General features: G+C 40.1%; 1 protein-coding gene across 14 annotated transcripts in view; it reads right to left on the reverse strand.

Annotated features, from left to right (window-relative positions):
* The window catches only part of cep170aa (centrosomal protein 170Aa), a 46,163-nt gene that overhangs the window by 11,479 nt on the left and 18,904 nt on the right, over nucleotides 1-15,780 (reverse strand). For 6 of the 14 annotated variants that reach the window (XM_032540895.1, XM_032540896.1, XM_032540894.1 and 3 more), the window contains exons 5-12: nucleotides 14,263-14,341; nucleotides 14,017-14,075; nucleotides 13,663-13,894; nucleotides 11,707-11,844; nucleotides 8,065-8,238; nucleotides 7,283-7,588; nucleotides 2,440-2,787; nucleotides 1,783-2,072 (exon numbers count right to left, since the gene is read on the reverse strand). In XM_032540895.1, the coding sequence (XP_032396786.1) occupies nucleotides 1,783-2,072; nucleotides 2,440-2,787; nucleotides 7,283-7,588; nucleotides 8,065-8,238; nucleotides 11,707-11,844; nucleotides 13,663-13,894; nucleotides 14,017-14,075; nucleotides 14,263-14,341 (1,626 nt within the window). Of the gene's footprint in view, nucleotides 1-1,782; nucleotides 2,073-2,439; nucleotides 2,790-7,278; nucleotides 7,589-8,064; nucleotides 8,239-9,995; nucleotides 10,386-10,687; nucleotides 11,268-11,706; nucleotides 11,845-13,662; nucleotides 13,895-14,016; nucleotides 14,076-14,262; nucleotides 14,342-15,248; nucleotides 15,513-15,780 lie in introns of those variants that run through there. The other 8 variants (XM_032540890.1, XM_032540887.1, XM_032540888.1 and 5 more) reach the window with 4 other exon arrangements.

Here is a 15,780-nt window from a genome sequence, read left to right on the forward strand (position 1 = left end):
TTAACAAAACAGGGCAGTGCTTAATGGAAAAAGTCTCCATGGGCTACTACAGAAGCATTAGTTCTACCAATGGGACGGAGGTTGGAGTGGCGGTCAAGCAAGGCAACTTAGAGAGGATAGCTTTGTTTTAGTGGCAACATTACAAACCTGTCTCAAAGGACTTGCTAACCCTAAAAGTGCAGGCAAGCAGGCAATAAAGAAACGATTAACCTTGCTCTGGTCGGTTTGTGCTTGGTCAAATTCTTCTCTTTAGAGTTTCTGCAGAGTATGTTTAAATGTTGCTATGGTCATTCTACCAGCTACTTTTAACGGTCACATGTCCCATTCTTTTGACATTGTTTGGGGCGTGATTAGAGTGATATGAATGTAAAGACCTAACAGTAAAAAAAAAAAGAATAGTTAATTTCAAACATAGGACCCTATCTTGCACCCAGCGCAGCGCAAAGCCCGACGCAAGTGTCTTTGCTATTTTAAGGCCGACGGAGTTGTCAATTTCCTGTCCAGCGCACATGTCCTTTAAATAGCAAATGCACCTTTGCGCCAATCTGCGTGCTGGTCTTAGAAGGAGGTGTGTGAATTAAGGCGTATTGCTATCTTGAGGCAGCGGGAAGTGATCGCGCCATTGACCAACAAAAACCTGGTCAAAAAGTCAATTGCGCAGCATACAAACAAGTGAAAGATTAAAAAACTAAATGTTACAGTGCAAATCTGCCATCATAATAGCAATGCACCACGGTACAAACATGCCTGGCTTTTAAAGGGAATGGGAAAGGACACTCTGATTGGATTATTGCACTTTACGCCCAAAACACACCTATGACTAGTTCTTTTGAACCATGCGCCGGCGCACAGACCCTTTTTTATGGCGTCAAACTAGCAAAAGTGGTTTGGACACGCCCTAAAGGCTGCTGCGCCAGGCTCTTTAAGCCGTGCGCTTAGATCGTTAAAATAGGGCCCTAAGTGTTACCCATTTTTCTTAATATCCAAAGCCCTTCTCTAGGCATGAGATTCAAAGAGAGTTGCCCTATGTTGCTGTTTTTTTGCACAAAAAAACTCTCATTCAGTTTGTAGCAAACTATAGTGGCTTTTAAGATTATTGTACTGAATAAACACAAATGATGGCAATGCTTTATAAATTACAAATCAGACTTAAATTACCCAGCTCCATGCACTTTACAGTTTACTTAAGTCTCCACAACTTTGGCCAGATATCTAAACTACATAAAAAATGCAAAACAACAATCACAATGTGTGATTACATTATTGTGATATAAGTAAACAGTCTTACATCCGTATCATAGAATGTACAACAGTAAACATTGCAACAGAAAACAGAACTGGAGGATGCAGTACAATACTACAGTGTTGTAGTACAGTGTATAATGTGTGTGACTTGCATCTCTGGGAATGAGCTTCAAATTGAATTGTAAGTTGTTGCACTATTATTCAGAGCAGACGGGCTCAGCAAAGTGTTTTTTTATTACAAACTGGTGGTAGTGTTTATGGAGTAAATAATAATAATATAAGTGTTCTCTTTGTATAGTAACATGAAAAAATAGAAAATCTCTCAGTTTTTCATCTGTAGTCTATTATCTAAAATGCAAAAAGTAATCAACAGAAAATGTCCAATCTTTCAATAATTTTGTTAAACTTCCAAATGCATCTTCTCGTGCCAGAATTAAGATGTTGCAGTCAGGACAAAGGATTTTCATGGTTGAGGTAGAGAAACAGAAATTATGCTACATGGTGCAGATAGTTGCTAACATCTCTGAACACTGCTACCTTGTCTATCATGCGCCTAGCCTCCTCTTCCTCTGCGTTCCTGTTCTCCAGTTCGATGGTGTAGGTCCCCTTATCACTGTGGTCGTCCTCTGCCTCCCCTCCAGCAGTTCCCCCTCCTCTCCCCACGACTGAGGTGTCCTCACTGGGGCTGGTGGGGCTGCCTGTTGCCAGTCCGGTACTGGCTGAGCTGCGACCGATACTCGGGTCCTCTGACCTCTGCTTGAGAAGGACGCGTGCAGCCGTAGGGGCACCTGCAGTCACTGTAGCCGGTATCGGAGCTGGGACCTTACCTACACGTTACAAAGTGTAGTACAGAGACAAGTGTATTGTAGTAAACTGTAAACTGTAGTAACAGATTTTATCTAAAGTTCATGACTATAATTACATGTGACATTTATAGCTGGGAATGAATGACAACACCCCCTGATTACAAGTTTACACCAACTTCTGCAGATTTACACATAAAGTTTATTTTAGTTTTACTTTTAATGCAAATAGAAATACTTTTAAAGAAAAGATGATGGAACCATGAGGGTGTCTTGGACTTAATCACATGTATTTCTCTCTCTCTTTAAAATCCACATTTCTTTAGGAAACACGCACAACTGTTTATAGAAGTATATTTACCAGAAAATATTCAACATAAAGTTTCATTACCTGAGTCTGAGGCTGTAGTAGCAGAGGTGGAAATGCTGAACACCTTGGGGTGAGAGGGAGGCTGGGGAAACAGTCCTTCCCCACCAGCTCCTATCCCCTGCAGCGGTGCAGTTTGGGAAAATGAATATGACCGGCGTTTGCGATGGTTTTCCTCGTCATAGAACTCGATCATGAAGGCAGTGCGGCTGCCACTTGTTTTGGATCCACTCACAGTTACGTTCCCCCCTCCTGCTCCCACATGGCCGTGTGCTGCTTTTAGGCGTTCCTCGAGGGCGTGGCGGCGGTTGGCAAAACGAAGGCCCAGTCCATTCTCTGAGTCACTTTGGGTGCCATCATCATGCTTGCTACCTATCAGGACACAAAAAAGAGAGAACCCAGTTGAGTTATTACCATTCATTTTTATTTACACAAATGCTTGGTGGGAAAAATACATACGCTAGTTTTCTATGACACGGTTCCACATGACATGCTATAAATATGTCTACTGATGAACAACTGATAAATAACATTCTTAAATCCATATCATAACGTGTACAAAACAGTAACATAGTAACATACAACAGCTGTTACATAAAAATACAATACAGCGGTATAGTAAAATTTGAAGGACAAAAATGTGTGTGGCTGTCTACTTAAATTAAGCAACAAAGTAGACAAAAAAAGTCCCATATAGACCCCAGCAGAGAACCACATCTCCCTGAAAGCACACCCACTGTAGATACCGCAACAAGAAACAAATGTTTGCTAACCATTAGAGCCTCAATTAACTATGAACTTCCAGCTGTGGCCTAAATATAATCATTCAATAATTAAAACAGACCTTAAGTTCACTATGCCTGGTTTACCTACCACATTACTGCTATTTCTACATTTTGATCAGTCAGGGTCGAATCAGCATGTCTTCTCAGTTTTGTGCAAAGGCAGTGTGCCACACTAATCCAGATATGCCACTCACACGGTCACTGGCCCTGCCTACTACAAGGGGGAGGGGAGGAGGAGACTATGGAGGGGGAAGCAGAGTATGAAGCTGGATAAGAGTGTATGAGTATGTGTTGGGAGGGGAAATGGAAGAGAAAGAAGACTGGGAAAGATAAGGTTGAACTGCAAAGGAGGATGGGGGAAAGAGGAAAAGAGAAGGATGGATGGGAAAGGAGAAGAAATGGATAAAGTGGGAGAAAAGAAAAAGAGATAGATTGAGAGAGAGAATCTCAAGAGAGAGATTGGGAATTCTTCACTAAAGGAGGCTCAGGATATAGTATATTGCCACTAGGGTATGAGAGAGCTTTGTCATGCTTTCATGCTTTCTCCAAACTAATAAATGCAACAACAAAAAATGTTACAAAAGTAAATTCATACTACAGCATTACTCTATCATCTAGAGTCTACATCTGAAGTCAAGACATTTTAGCATCCTATATAGTGTGAGTTCATATATTCACAAAATATAACACTTATACTTTGTAACGTTTATTGGAATTCATTTAAAACCAAGTGGTGATGTTTCCTCCATGAGGAAAAGAGGACATAGTTCCATGGCTGAGTGGACTTTAGTGGTTTGCCTGGGGAACTGTCCACCCACGATGACACGATGACATGATGATGAAGTTTTTATTTCTGGATTTACCTTTACTTAGGATAATTGTTTAGATAATGCACATTGGAGAATGACAGCAACAATTGGCAAGGTGCGACAGTGGTCCAACGTAGACAAAGACAACGTATTTAGGGTCACTCTAATGACTTTAGGACCAGTTGAGTTTAATTGTCATAATTAGTACTGCTCGGCCTGATAAAGCAGTTGTATTATGTCCTCGGTGTTAAGGGTGTGGAGGGTGTGAAGAAGACAGGGAAAGTCTAATTAAAGACAATATGGAGTTGCATTATTGGAATTGTAGTAGGATTCTATTTTTTTGGAGCTGGACCCATACTAGGGACTAAATATTAAGGTATTCTCAAGTTATCAAGGTTCTGCTGCTTTCTTTAAAAAAGATATTAAAATGCTGAGTACTTCTTTGGTAACTGTTTTTACATCAGAATAGCTCTATTGCCTTGGGTATATTTCAAAGTCTGCAGTTCATTTGTCTCATTTCAGCATCCACCTTCTCCGTCTTTTATGTCTTTTATCACTCTTTGAAATGTAATAAAGCATACATATCATCAAAAAGAAAAAAAAAAGCATAAATGGAATAGGAGAGGAAAGCAGCAGAGCATCACAGTAACTCAAGCAGATCAGCAGATAAGCTGACAGAGAAAGGCAGGTCTTTCATGCTGTGTGCCCCGGACAAAGAAGCACTTGGCAGCGCCAGAGGAGAACAGAGGTATCTGTGAGAGTCCAGCGCTCTGCCCCCCTTGTCCCGCCATGACTCACAGGGGAGCTGGACTCTGTCTCCACCACGGGCTGCACGCACACGGACACAACTGAGCATCCGACACATGGATGCACTTACTTTACATGCATGCACAGTCACAGACAAGCAAACATACAAGTTGTGTAAAAGCATATAATACAGTATAATATGCATGCACAATATTTGAGTTCAACCCCTATCTGTTCAGCTACAAATTAATATCAATTGTGCATGAAGTAATCATCAGAATAATCAGACGTTGAAATAATACAAACACAATAGTTAAAATATTCATTGATAGCTATAACAGACATAATAAAGATGCATCCTCAACATTGCTCCTTACAGCAAGAAGATAAAGACTTACCTTGATGCTTACAAATCATAAGCTCTGGCTTAGTTGCCTCCTTTCAATTTCCTCGCTAAACCTCTGCTTCTCTCTCTGCCTAGTACCTGAACGACACACCCTCAGCAACATCACACATGCTCCACTGCTTGTCTGCAGAACAGTGCTGAGCATGTCTCAAACACACACATGCAACAAACACAGACACGATGGATTTCAGCCACACAAATCCACATGAGAGCAGCACGTGCTTCACAGACGCCCTTCGTCAGCACTGAAATGCGTTTCTCACACATGCTCCTGTAGCCTTCACGCACGCACGCACGCACGCACAAAGAGATGTTCACTTCTAGTTTTTGCTATTTGTAAATGTATATCTGTATTGTCTCTTTCCCTGCCATAATTTGCATCACTGTTACTATAACAACATCTTCTCTGTTCGCTTCCTCCCTTTCCACTTTCACTGCAGTCCAGGCAACAAGCCTCTCTCCTTACTGGCTTCCTTTGTCCAATACCTTTTGCTGTTACTGCTGCAAATGCTGCTCTGAACGTAACAGTGTGGTTCTCCTGCCTTCCACACCCTCTCACACAATCTTCCCACTGTACTTGTTTTTGCACACATCACATATCCACAGCCGGCATCAATTGACAGTTTTCTATTCAGCTGTCCACTTTCCATCTATTCATCCCTCTTTGTCCTCTCCCTCTATCTTCTCCTTCTCACTCCACCCATCTTCACACCCCTCTGTGTTTTACAGTTATTCTTGGTATTCCTCCCTTAACTCATGTCACAACCTCAGCTCATTCTTTGCTCTTGTCGGACTCCCCTCTCTTCCTTCAGGTAACAGCACATCAAGTATAAATCGGCCATAGCTTCAATTTGCAAAAACTGCAGTGTCTAGCAGTCCCAAAGCCAGTCAAACAGTAGGTCAGTTAGCAACATAATCATCCATCAGGTGAGCCATTCTGTCAGCCAGTTGACATGCATGTAGTACTAACTCCACCTAATGAATCAGCTTCCCTGCCTTCCACTCTTGCTTCACAGATTTCCATTTTCATCAGCCCCTGTCTGTTTATCCTTCCACCACACATGTCAACAACATCATAAATTGGCATAAATTTAATTAACTCATGAGCAGCATGTAGTCTACCCTAACCTAGCTTAGCATTATCTCTTAACTGGCAGTACAAAGCCTAGCATAACCTTGGCCCTTCTCACATGACCCCCAGGCAGCAGCAAGAGCCTACTCAGCAGTTGGCTGCTTGCAGGTAAAGGCAACAAAGAATAGCAGAGAAGCATGCAATCTATAGACATAGTCATCTCAAGCCTTACCCAAAGGATACATAGCAAAAAGCCCACAGAGGTAAACAGTGAAGATTTAGATGTTCATATTACTGACAATTAGAGATGTGTTCAAAAATGTTCTATACCAGTAGTGATACCAATCCCGTGACTTTGATACCCGTTCCTGAACAAAACTTTTTTGATACCAATTTTTATAAAAAAACTAAAAGGAATTACAACATTATGGAACAAATCTTTTTATTTATTTTTCAGCTCCTACTAAGTGAGCCCCATCTCTGTGTGTAACGTAGAGTTATTCTTGTGTGTCTCTACAACATGTAACGTAAGACAGCCAATCACCACCAATATTAGAGCTTGGTTTTATGCATGCTGCATGCTTTTTGGCTCATTGATGCTGATGAGATTTACTACTAAGGTATTGAAATTGGGTATTGAATGACGAGGCATTTTTTGATACTCGATAGCAAAGAGACAATTCAGACCTAAAAAGTATTGAATTCGGTACCCAACCCTACTGACAATGCAAAAGAAAAAATCCAAGCAAAAGCCACATTTAAAGCTCTTGTAGTCAGGCATGGCACAAACTAGTATATGAGTCAAGAATGTGCTCCTCACTGGATAATACTGTATGTCACTCATGTTAAACAAAGAATAACGCTGTCTTCAAATAGTATAGGAAGAGATAATTAAAAAAATTGAGACAGTGTAAATAAGAATCTTTTGTGAGAGAAAGAAAGGAAGAAGAAACTACAAGGAAGAAGTAGAGAACCAGAAAACAAACAGTACAACAAAACATTTACACAATCCACACACACAGAAATGGTAACAGAATATAGGCTTCACCTTTTAGCCTTTTGAGATGAACTGGCACATCGCTTTTGATGCTCTTGCTGTCGTCCTCCGTTGACTCACTGCGCACAAGAGTGGGGTCGTTCTGGGCCAGCCAATCAGCCACCTTGCTCTCTGATGCCATCATAGCAGCTTGCAGTGTGCTCAAGTCCCTCTCTCCTGCTCCTCCACTTCCTGCTCCACTCTTTTTGGAGCGAGATCTGTGGTGGTCTGGTGTGAACTTTGACACATGGTCTTTAATAGTGACTTTCCCTGGAGAAGTGTTGTCAAACTCTATGGTGAAGGAGGCGTGACCTTGAGCTGTGGAGCAGGCATTGCAGTTTTGCTAATGTCAGTCAGTAAGTCTATAGTCTATAGTGATTCTGGGTAAAGCACTATTAAAAAAAAACAATCTATAACTCTGACTACTTGTTAGAATGTAATTATGGAAATATACATTTTGTGGATTTTATCCAAATATGTTCACATCAGCTGACAGCTTCTGTTGCAGAATGATTGATAGTTTATTCTACTTCCTGCTTCCAGTGGCCACTTCCTATTTTCTGTTGTAAAGTTGTGCCATAAAGAATTATAACACATTTCTCACAAAGGCCAACTTGAACAATAATTATACTGTAAATATGCAAATCGTATCCATGTCACAAATGAATGTAGTAGTGGTTTACTTACTGTCTGTAGTTCTTAAAACAGACATTATAACCTTACATCCGCGTCAAACTCTCAAAGATATCACTTTTATTTACCATATATCAGAATAAATGAAATGTATACTTCACCTGCATTGGTGTGAGTGGTGGTGCCCTCTGTGTCCTTGGTGGGAATCTCATGGATGCCGTTATTGGTGATGTGACCCTCCTTGGTTGGCATCTCAAAGTAACTGGAATCATGAGCGGTGGCCGCATGAAGGCCGTCCTCTTTCGCTTTCTCCCCTCGACGTGCCTCTTTGCTGTCTGGGGTTGAAAAGCACATAAAGATTTTACTGAGTTTAATGATTTAAATGAGCAACATTTTTATAAACGTGACGCTCAGATCAATCTTTCAATCAATCTTTTTGAGTTGAAACGGGTCATACAAAACATATCTGTATCACTATAGTAATAAAACAGTTTAATTTAAAAACAAAAAGTGGTATATGAGATGATGTCTCTAAACTTAGGTTGTCATTAGAACAATTTTCAGTTCATTTTCACTGTTGTTTTACAGAAGGGGGTATTGTTACAGTATATCTAAATATTTAGCATTTAATACTTTAATAACATAAAATATGATGTTTCAGTTTCACAGTGAGACATGAATAATAGGATTAATTATCAAAAGTCAAAAGAGAAAGGTCAAGCTAGGCCAACAATGGACGAATTCAATCATAGTTCCCTATTCAACAAGTGTGTCTCACCATTTATCAGAATTACTGTCTTCTTCTAGGGAAGGATGCAGCCCTATAAACTATTACAAAGACATGCACACACGTGTTCTGTCTCTGTCTGTCTCTCATTTAGACATACACACAAACACACACAAGTCATATAAGTCACATAGGACAAGAATTGCTAGTGTAGCTCTTTGGGGACCCACAGTATGGAGCACTTATTTTCTCATCTGTTCATATTAACAAACAGAGCCTTTGCTGGATGTCAATATGATAAATGATACTTTCAGAAATTAGAGGGGCCATCTGCTTCATGTTGGGGAGCAAATGTAGGAACATATGGCAATTGGCAAAAGAAACAAGATGCAGAAATGTACTTTGCAGAATACAATCACAATAAACAAAGTGAGTGAATTTCTCATAAATAATATATTCTATAAATATGATAGTGCTGTTTAAGGAAGTGACAAACTGGGAACTTCCCAAAAACAGAATATCTGAATGAAAAGCCTTATTTTCCACTTTAGTGTTACAAACTGAGTTGAAGCACTAAAGAATCCTTTGGACTCGTCTTTGAAACAAGATCTGTGGTTGCCAGCATAAGCTGCTCTGCAAGTTCAGTACGATGTACAACATGGATTTAAAGTAAATACATAGATTTGAATCTTGAGATCAAATATGTTGAATGATGCTTGAGATTCACCTAACTGACCTAACTGATAATGAAGTAACATGCAAACACAACATACAAGTTCAAAATAAACATGTAAAGCAGACAGTATTAAGTACTGTATCTCCATTTGCTTCTTTCTTGAAATTATGAAGAACTGACTAAACTTCCTGTGTCTCACACATGTAAAATGTACCAATAACTGTAAATACTATCAGAGCTTCCTACATTTCTGTGAAGTTAAGCATTTCATGAATGAGTTTAATGCCATTCATGTGAATGCCAATAAACATGTAATGATCATAAACATGTAAAACCTAGGCTTTATAGAATTAGCTTTACTGTTTTTCCATTAAAGACTACTATATACTGCATAAATAAAGAGGACAACAGATTCAGCATTACAGATTACTGACCCTGGAATATATGGCCAATCAACACACAAACAAAAGGCATCTCCTGTTAGACAGACTTTAAAGAACAGTGGCAAAACTGTTTATAACCTGCAATGCGTTTGACTTTTCATTTTACATTCTAATGAACTACTAATGTAAGAGCTACAGAGAGTTAACTGAGCAAATACTTCTTAAAAGAGCCACAGGTAATCGATTGAAATCGACAGCCCTTTACCATTAACTGAAGTAAGTAGTGGATTTGAGAGTAATACTTACCGGAGAATTAGAGTGGTTAGCTAATGATCGCAGCAGTGTTAGAGTGAGAGAGAGGTCTGTTTGAATGCTGTGTGCATGAGTGTGTTTGTGTGTGTTGGGAGGAATGGGGGAGCTTGTGCAATGGCGTAACTCAATCAGCTTTAGTGACAATACAGAAGGAAGGGGGTAGGGGGCTCTGACAACAGCCTATTCACTGGGAAGGAGAAAAGGACAAACACTGGACTTAACTGATATTCACATGGATGCAACAAAAAACACACTCAAACAAAATCGCTTCCTTCCCCACACTTCTCTTTCACTTCCACTCCCTGCTACTGTACATCAGATGTTAACAGTTTGTTAAAGCAGATAAAGAAGTTGTGCTCACACCTTTTTTAAAGATATGTACACTGATTTAATCTGCTTTTAATGCTGAGATCCATGTAACCTACATAAATACACAGTGGTGTATTCCAGTAATAGTTATGGAAGAAGTCTGACTTGGCAATACCTATGTAGTGTTAAGTAAACAAAGTTGTATGCCATGTTTCACAATGTTAAGAAATATATGATATGGCTACAGTGATAGACAATAAGTAATGTGCATATATTAGCTATGATTGCTGCTTCACACAACAAATCCAACATCAAAACATTTATTCAGCACTTCAAAAAATGCAATGCTCTAAGAGGGCAAAATGCCTTCAACTCACCCACTTCCATGACTGAAGTAGCCAATCCCATTCGCCTAATTTTATGGAAAGCTTTTTGGGTTTCAAATCACCCTGCTACCCTTGCACAGATTTACTCCAAAATGACAGTATTTTGTAATCTCATTCTAACAGCAAAATATGTTGCCAAATCCACAGTGAAACCTGCAAGGTTTAACACAGAAATTCTTTCAAATTGACTGTTAAAAGAGCTGAAAAACAAAGTATTCCATTCCAGGCTGGCAAAGCTGCTCCCAGACTATCCATCCAGATGCGGCGAGAGATTTAAGGACACTTCAGTCTGGACCAATGTTTGTGTGTGATTAACCTCCCCCCACTCCTTCTGACTGCACTGGGCCACACTAACCAGACTGGCAGACAGTTTCACTGAGCTGTTTTACTATTGGCATAGCCTCTAATCCTGTTACTCTGACTATCCAGCACCAGTTGACAGGAGCCCCCCAGTCCAACGGTTGCTATACACACATACAGTATATTGTAGACAAACAGACATACATACAGGCTCTGAAAAAGCCTTTGTGTGCAATAGTAAATGCATTGTTATTCACACAAACACGGTCTGGCTGGCCAACACACAGAGCAAATACACTGAGCTAGAGGGCATTAAGATCAGGCTACAGTTTCACTTCTGAGATAAAATAATCTGCACTGCATGACTCAATTTAGCATTGCATTTCCTCTGTGGGCTATCAATAGCATGCCGTTTATAGCATACATATTCCTACCGCAAAGTAAAAAAAAAATCTTTTTTTCTGAAAACACATGTAGACACATTTCCAAACAAACTACTGCAAATATGGTGTGATGAAGTTTATTGATTCATCTCACCATACATAGCTACAATAACATTAAACACTTGTGACAGATGTGACAGATACAGATGCATTTGACAATCGACCAGCTTTCTTTCATTTACACCCCGGATGTATCAATAATTGCCATGCATGTTTGAATTATAGTGATAATGGTTGTTAGAAGGTAAAAATACAAATACTTCCTACCTGAAATGGAGCTTTCATGTTTTTTGCTGGATGACTTGGTTTCCTGTTTGAATGAGTTCTCATCATCTGCATCCCCATCCCCCCACCAAGACGGCTGACCGTACAGGGGGGTCCCACGAGGCAGAGCTGTAACATCCCCTGAAACAGATGCACAGATGCAAACATGTTTTAACACAGCCTGTGCATATTTTAATGTAGCTTTAACTGAGGCCTGTCAAGTTTAAACAGTTCATTATGTATTTCACATACTCTGGTCCTGTCAGCATAAGGCTGTTTATTGTATATTGTATCATGATGACACAAAGTGAACACAGCTGTGTGTGTGTGTGTGTGTGTGTGTGTGTGTGTGTGTGTGTGTAAGTGTGTGTTTGTGTGTTGGTGCATTAATTCCTTTCTAGTTGGGTCTTGCACCACTGACCTATTTTCAGAACTTTAGCCAGCAGGATGGACACACGTGCATACACTCTCTATCTTGCTCTCTTTCTCTCTCTCTCTCTCTCAGACAAACACACAGTTCAATCTCTGACCCCATTAGCAGGAAAGCTGACATGGGACGAACATCCTGCATGTTTTTTTTGTAGTTGGACAGCACAGTAGAGAAGAGACAGGAAACATAGTTGAGAGAGAGAAGGGAAAGACATCAAAAGTCACCAACTGGATTTGAATCAGTGATGTTGCGGCTTAGGAAATCTCCTCATGTGTTGACTTCTTCCTGCTTGATCCTTTTCCTTTACCTTAATTTCCTTTAAGTACCACTTATCCTGAGCTATTTTAACTTGTTTAATTACAGTATACTATATGCAGGTAATTATGGATGCTGTGTGCCAAATTGCATGCAGTTAAAAAGAGGCCTTCTATATAAAAGCTAATGAATGTATGCTCACTATGAGGTATAATATCTGGGTGAGGCCTGGTATGACACTAGTAACACTGTAGGATTACATCCACAGAACCACAGAGAGGGTGCCATTAAAAACATAAGCAGCAGATGGAGAGACATGCAAGACTGTATGTGTATGCTTGTTTTCCAAATGTGCAAATGTACATGCATGCCTGTGAATGCTACTGCATGTTAAGAATAGTAGTACCGCTAGCATATGGGTTTGCATTATGTTACTATTACTGTTACTGCTTAATCCGTGCAATAACACAAGCCCCACGCGGCCTTGTTTCAACATCTGAAGCTTAACCAGGACCCCTGCTAGCACCTCATCCTGGTCAGTGATGTCAATTAAGGGACATCCTTAGACCTAAACCGCCTTTATGTTGAAACAGTGTGACTGCATGTTGGTAGTGGTCAAAGCCTTTCCCTTGTGACCATATCCACCCCCTGCTGGCCTGAGATGGAAAACCCACCACACTTAATTTTACAACACTGAAAATGTGTGGATAGGGCATACCCTACGAAAACCACCAACCAGCATCACTAGGCAGGCGTTGCGGTGGAACCCACAAGGCAAACGGGAGAGAGGTCGGCCAAGAAACACCTGGCGACGCGACCTTGAGGCTGACACCACCAAGATGGGCTACACCTGGAACCAGTTAGAGAAAATGGCCCAGGACAGAGGACTCTGGAGAGCTGTTGTTGTTGTTGTTGGAGGCCCATACCCTGGTAGGGGTGACGGGCAGTAAGTAAGTAAGTAAGTAAGAAAATGTGTTTCTACAGGAGAAATGTGCCTACCCACCCTGCTTAAACATAGCTTAAAAGAACGTATGTGATGTAAATTGTAATGTTGTGTGTTGTACAAGTGTGGACCATGAAATGCATCCACATACTAATTTGGATTTTGAGGAAAGAGTGTAAACAGTAGACCAACTCAACAGCAAATTTACTCCATTAAAAAATATGAGGTACTAACAATGCACAACAGACACTACTTATCTACAATTTCTAAGACGTCTTCAAATGTCTTATATTGTCTAAATTTTCTCTAAGAAAATCTGTCTGTCTCTCACCTCCTATCCTCTCCTCTGCTTTGTGAGTGTCTACAGATTTAGCTGGTGGCTCTTTGGAGGAAGGGACCGCATCTGTTGCTCTACTCTCTGCTGGCCTTGCGGTGCTGCCACTGGGGGACTTCAGAGTCTTTGTTGGGGTCTTAGAGGGGGACTTGCTTGCGGTTTTGGTGGTAGTGGTTTCACTGTTGGACGGTTTCTTACTGAGCTGGAGGCCACTCGTGAACTTTTCATGCTTAAGGGAGGTAAAGAAAAGAAAAAATACTTTGTGATTTAAGTAGTATAATACAACTGTGTATCATGGTGAACACTGTAACTTTGTTTGTTAGGGCACAGCTTGTGTGTGTGTGATCCTACCTTAAGAGCCTCCTCAGGCACAGTGAGCTCTCCTCTCACCGCCGTGAACAGATTGGTATGTGAGACAAACAGGTTAAGGAAATACTGGTCACAATAGCACATTGTGAGATATGCACACACGTACACACACACAGGTGCATGAAACATTTACTGTAAATTTGATTATCATGAAATAGTACAGTAAAACGTTTGGCATGTTGGTCATAATTTATTAATTAATTAAAAATCAAAAAAGTCAAAGGATATCATATCCAAACCTCAGCTTGTCCTCCAACTTCAGAGTGATGTACATCTGCTCCTGGATGCGAACATCATTTACAAAGGTCTGCAGGGGGAAGGAAAAGGTAAGACAAAAACCAAGATTTAAATTAAATGTAACAATAGAGAAGTTATCACCACAAACAGGCATCTGCTTAATCTGGTTCACAGTTGTGTCCCACATGGCAGCGTCTGTGCGTCCAAGTGGAAATCAGGGTTGAAACTAACATTTATATTCTTCATTGATTAATCTGCTGATTATTTTCTAAGTTAATTGTTTTGCCTATTTCCGGTAGATAGAAAATACGAAAAAAAAATGTTTTCCACAGCAATATTGTTTGTTTGTTGCAACATGTTGCTTTTTTGTCAAGTCCAGACCCCAAAGATAACCAGTATACTCAAAAATATGACAAAGAAAAACAGCAAATACTTACAATTGAGAAGCTGGAATAAGTGGGCATTTTTGCTTGGAAAAAATAAATATCAATCTTGCTTAAATGTTAGGCAGATATTTTTCTGGTTTCATGGTTTTTGAAGCTGTAACAATAAAAGAAACTCTTGCTGCCAGACACATGGGACCACATGTGAGCTTAATATTACTGTAATATGCTTATATCCTAATATGCATGACACCATGTTGACCAGTTAAATCCGATACTCCTGGAATGTCTTGAAAGAAGTCTGCACTAAAGGCCTAGTAATGACAATGCACATCTTTCCCTTGCTGCTTTCTTTCCCATCTCTTCCTTTCTCCCATTTCACCCCTCCTTCTATTACTGTATGCAGCTCTGAGATAGATCAGGTTTCAGTGAACTGCAAATGAAATTCATCATACTTGTACTGCTGTTGCAATAAAACATTCCAGTCTTCTCTCTAGTGAGATGAGTTTCATGACAGCTTTACAAACCAGCAATGAAACACCACCAATAAGACAGTAAATGGTGACACTGCCCATACACAGCTATTTTACTCACCATTGTGGCAAATCTGTATACATACACTGACTCATCCAGAGAAACCTTCCTCTGAATCCAGCCAAAGAAGCTGGTGGTTAATGACACAGCAGGAAGTGGCTCTGACTCTGGCTTCCTGTCTGAGAGCTGGAGAGGATGTCAGGGAAGTTCTGCATATGTGTCCAACCTGGTGGGCTATGACTTACTGCTAATCACTACACATGACTAACGGCATGTGGCAACTTTAAACAGGTTTTTCTGCGCAAGAATATTAGAGAGAGAAATTAAATGTATCTAAATACAAAGTTAATATGTGTTTCTTGAGGTTATGATACAGAATGAACTTCAAAGTTACATAATACAGTACATATATGTTTGGATTTATTATGTTTTATGTTATGTACAGCAATGAAATGCATTGTGTACGTTTTGGTATATCCTTTATTCTCCAGCCAGCTTAATCTACTTAATCAGCTTCAGTCAATCATTTACTACATTTCCGAAAATACCTTTTACATCTAACGGAGAGCTCTACACACTGACTTCCAATGCT

The sequence above is a fragment of the Etheostoma spectabile genome, chromosome 17 (genome assembly GCF_008692095.1).
Source record: "Etheostoma spectabile isolate EspeVRDwgs_2016 chromosome 17, UIUC_Espe_1.0, whole genome shotgun sequence".
NCBI classification, from domain to species: domain Eukaryota; kingdom Metazoa; phylum Chordata; class Actinopteri; order Perciformes; family Percidae; genus Etheostoma; species Etheostoma spectabile.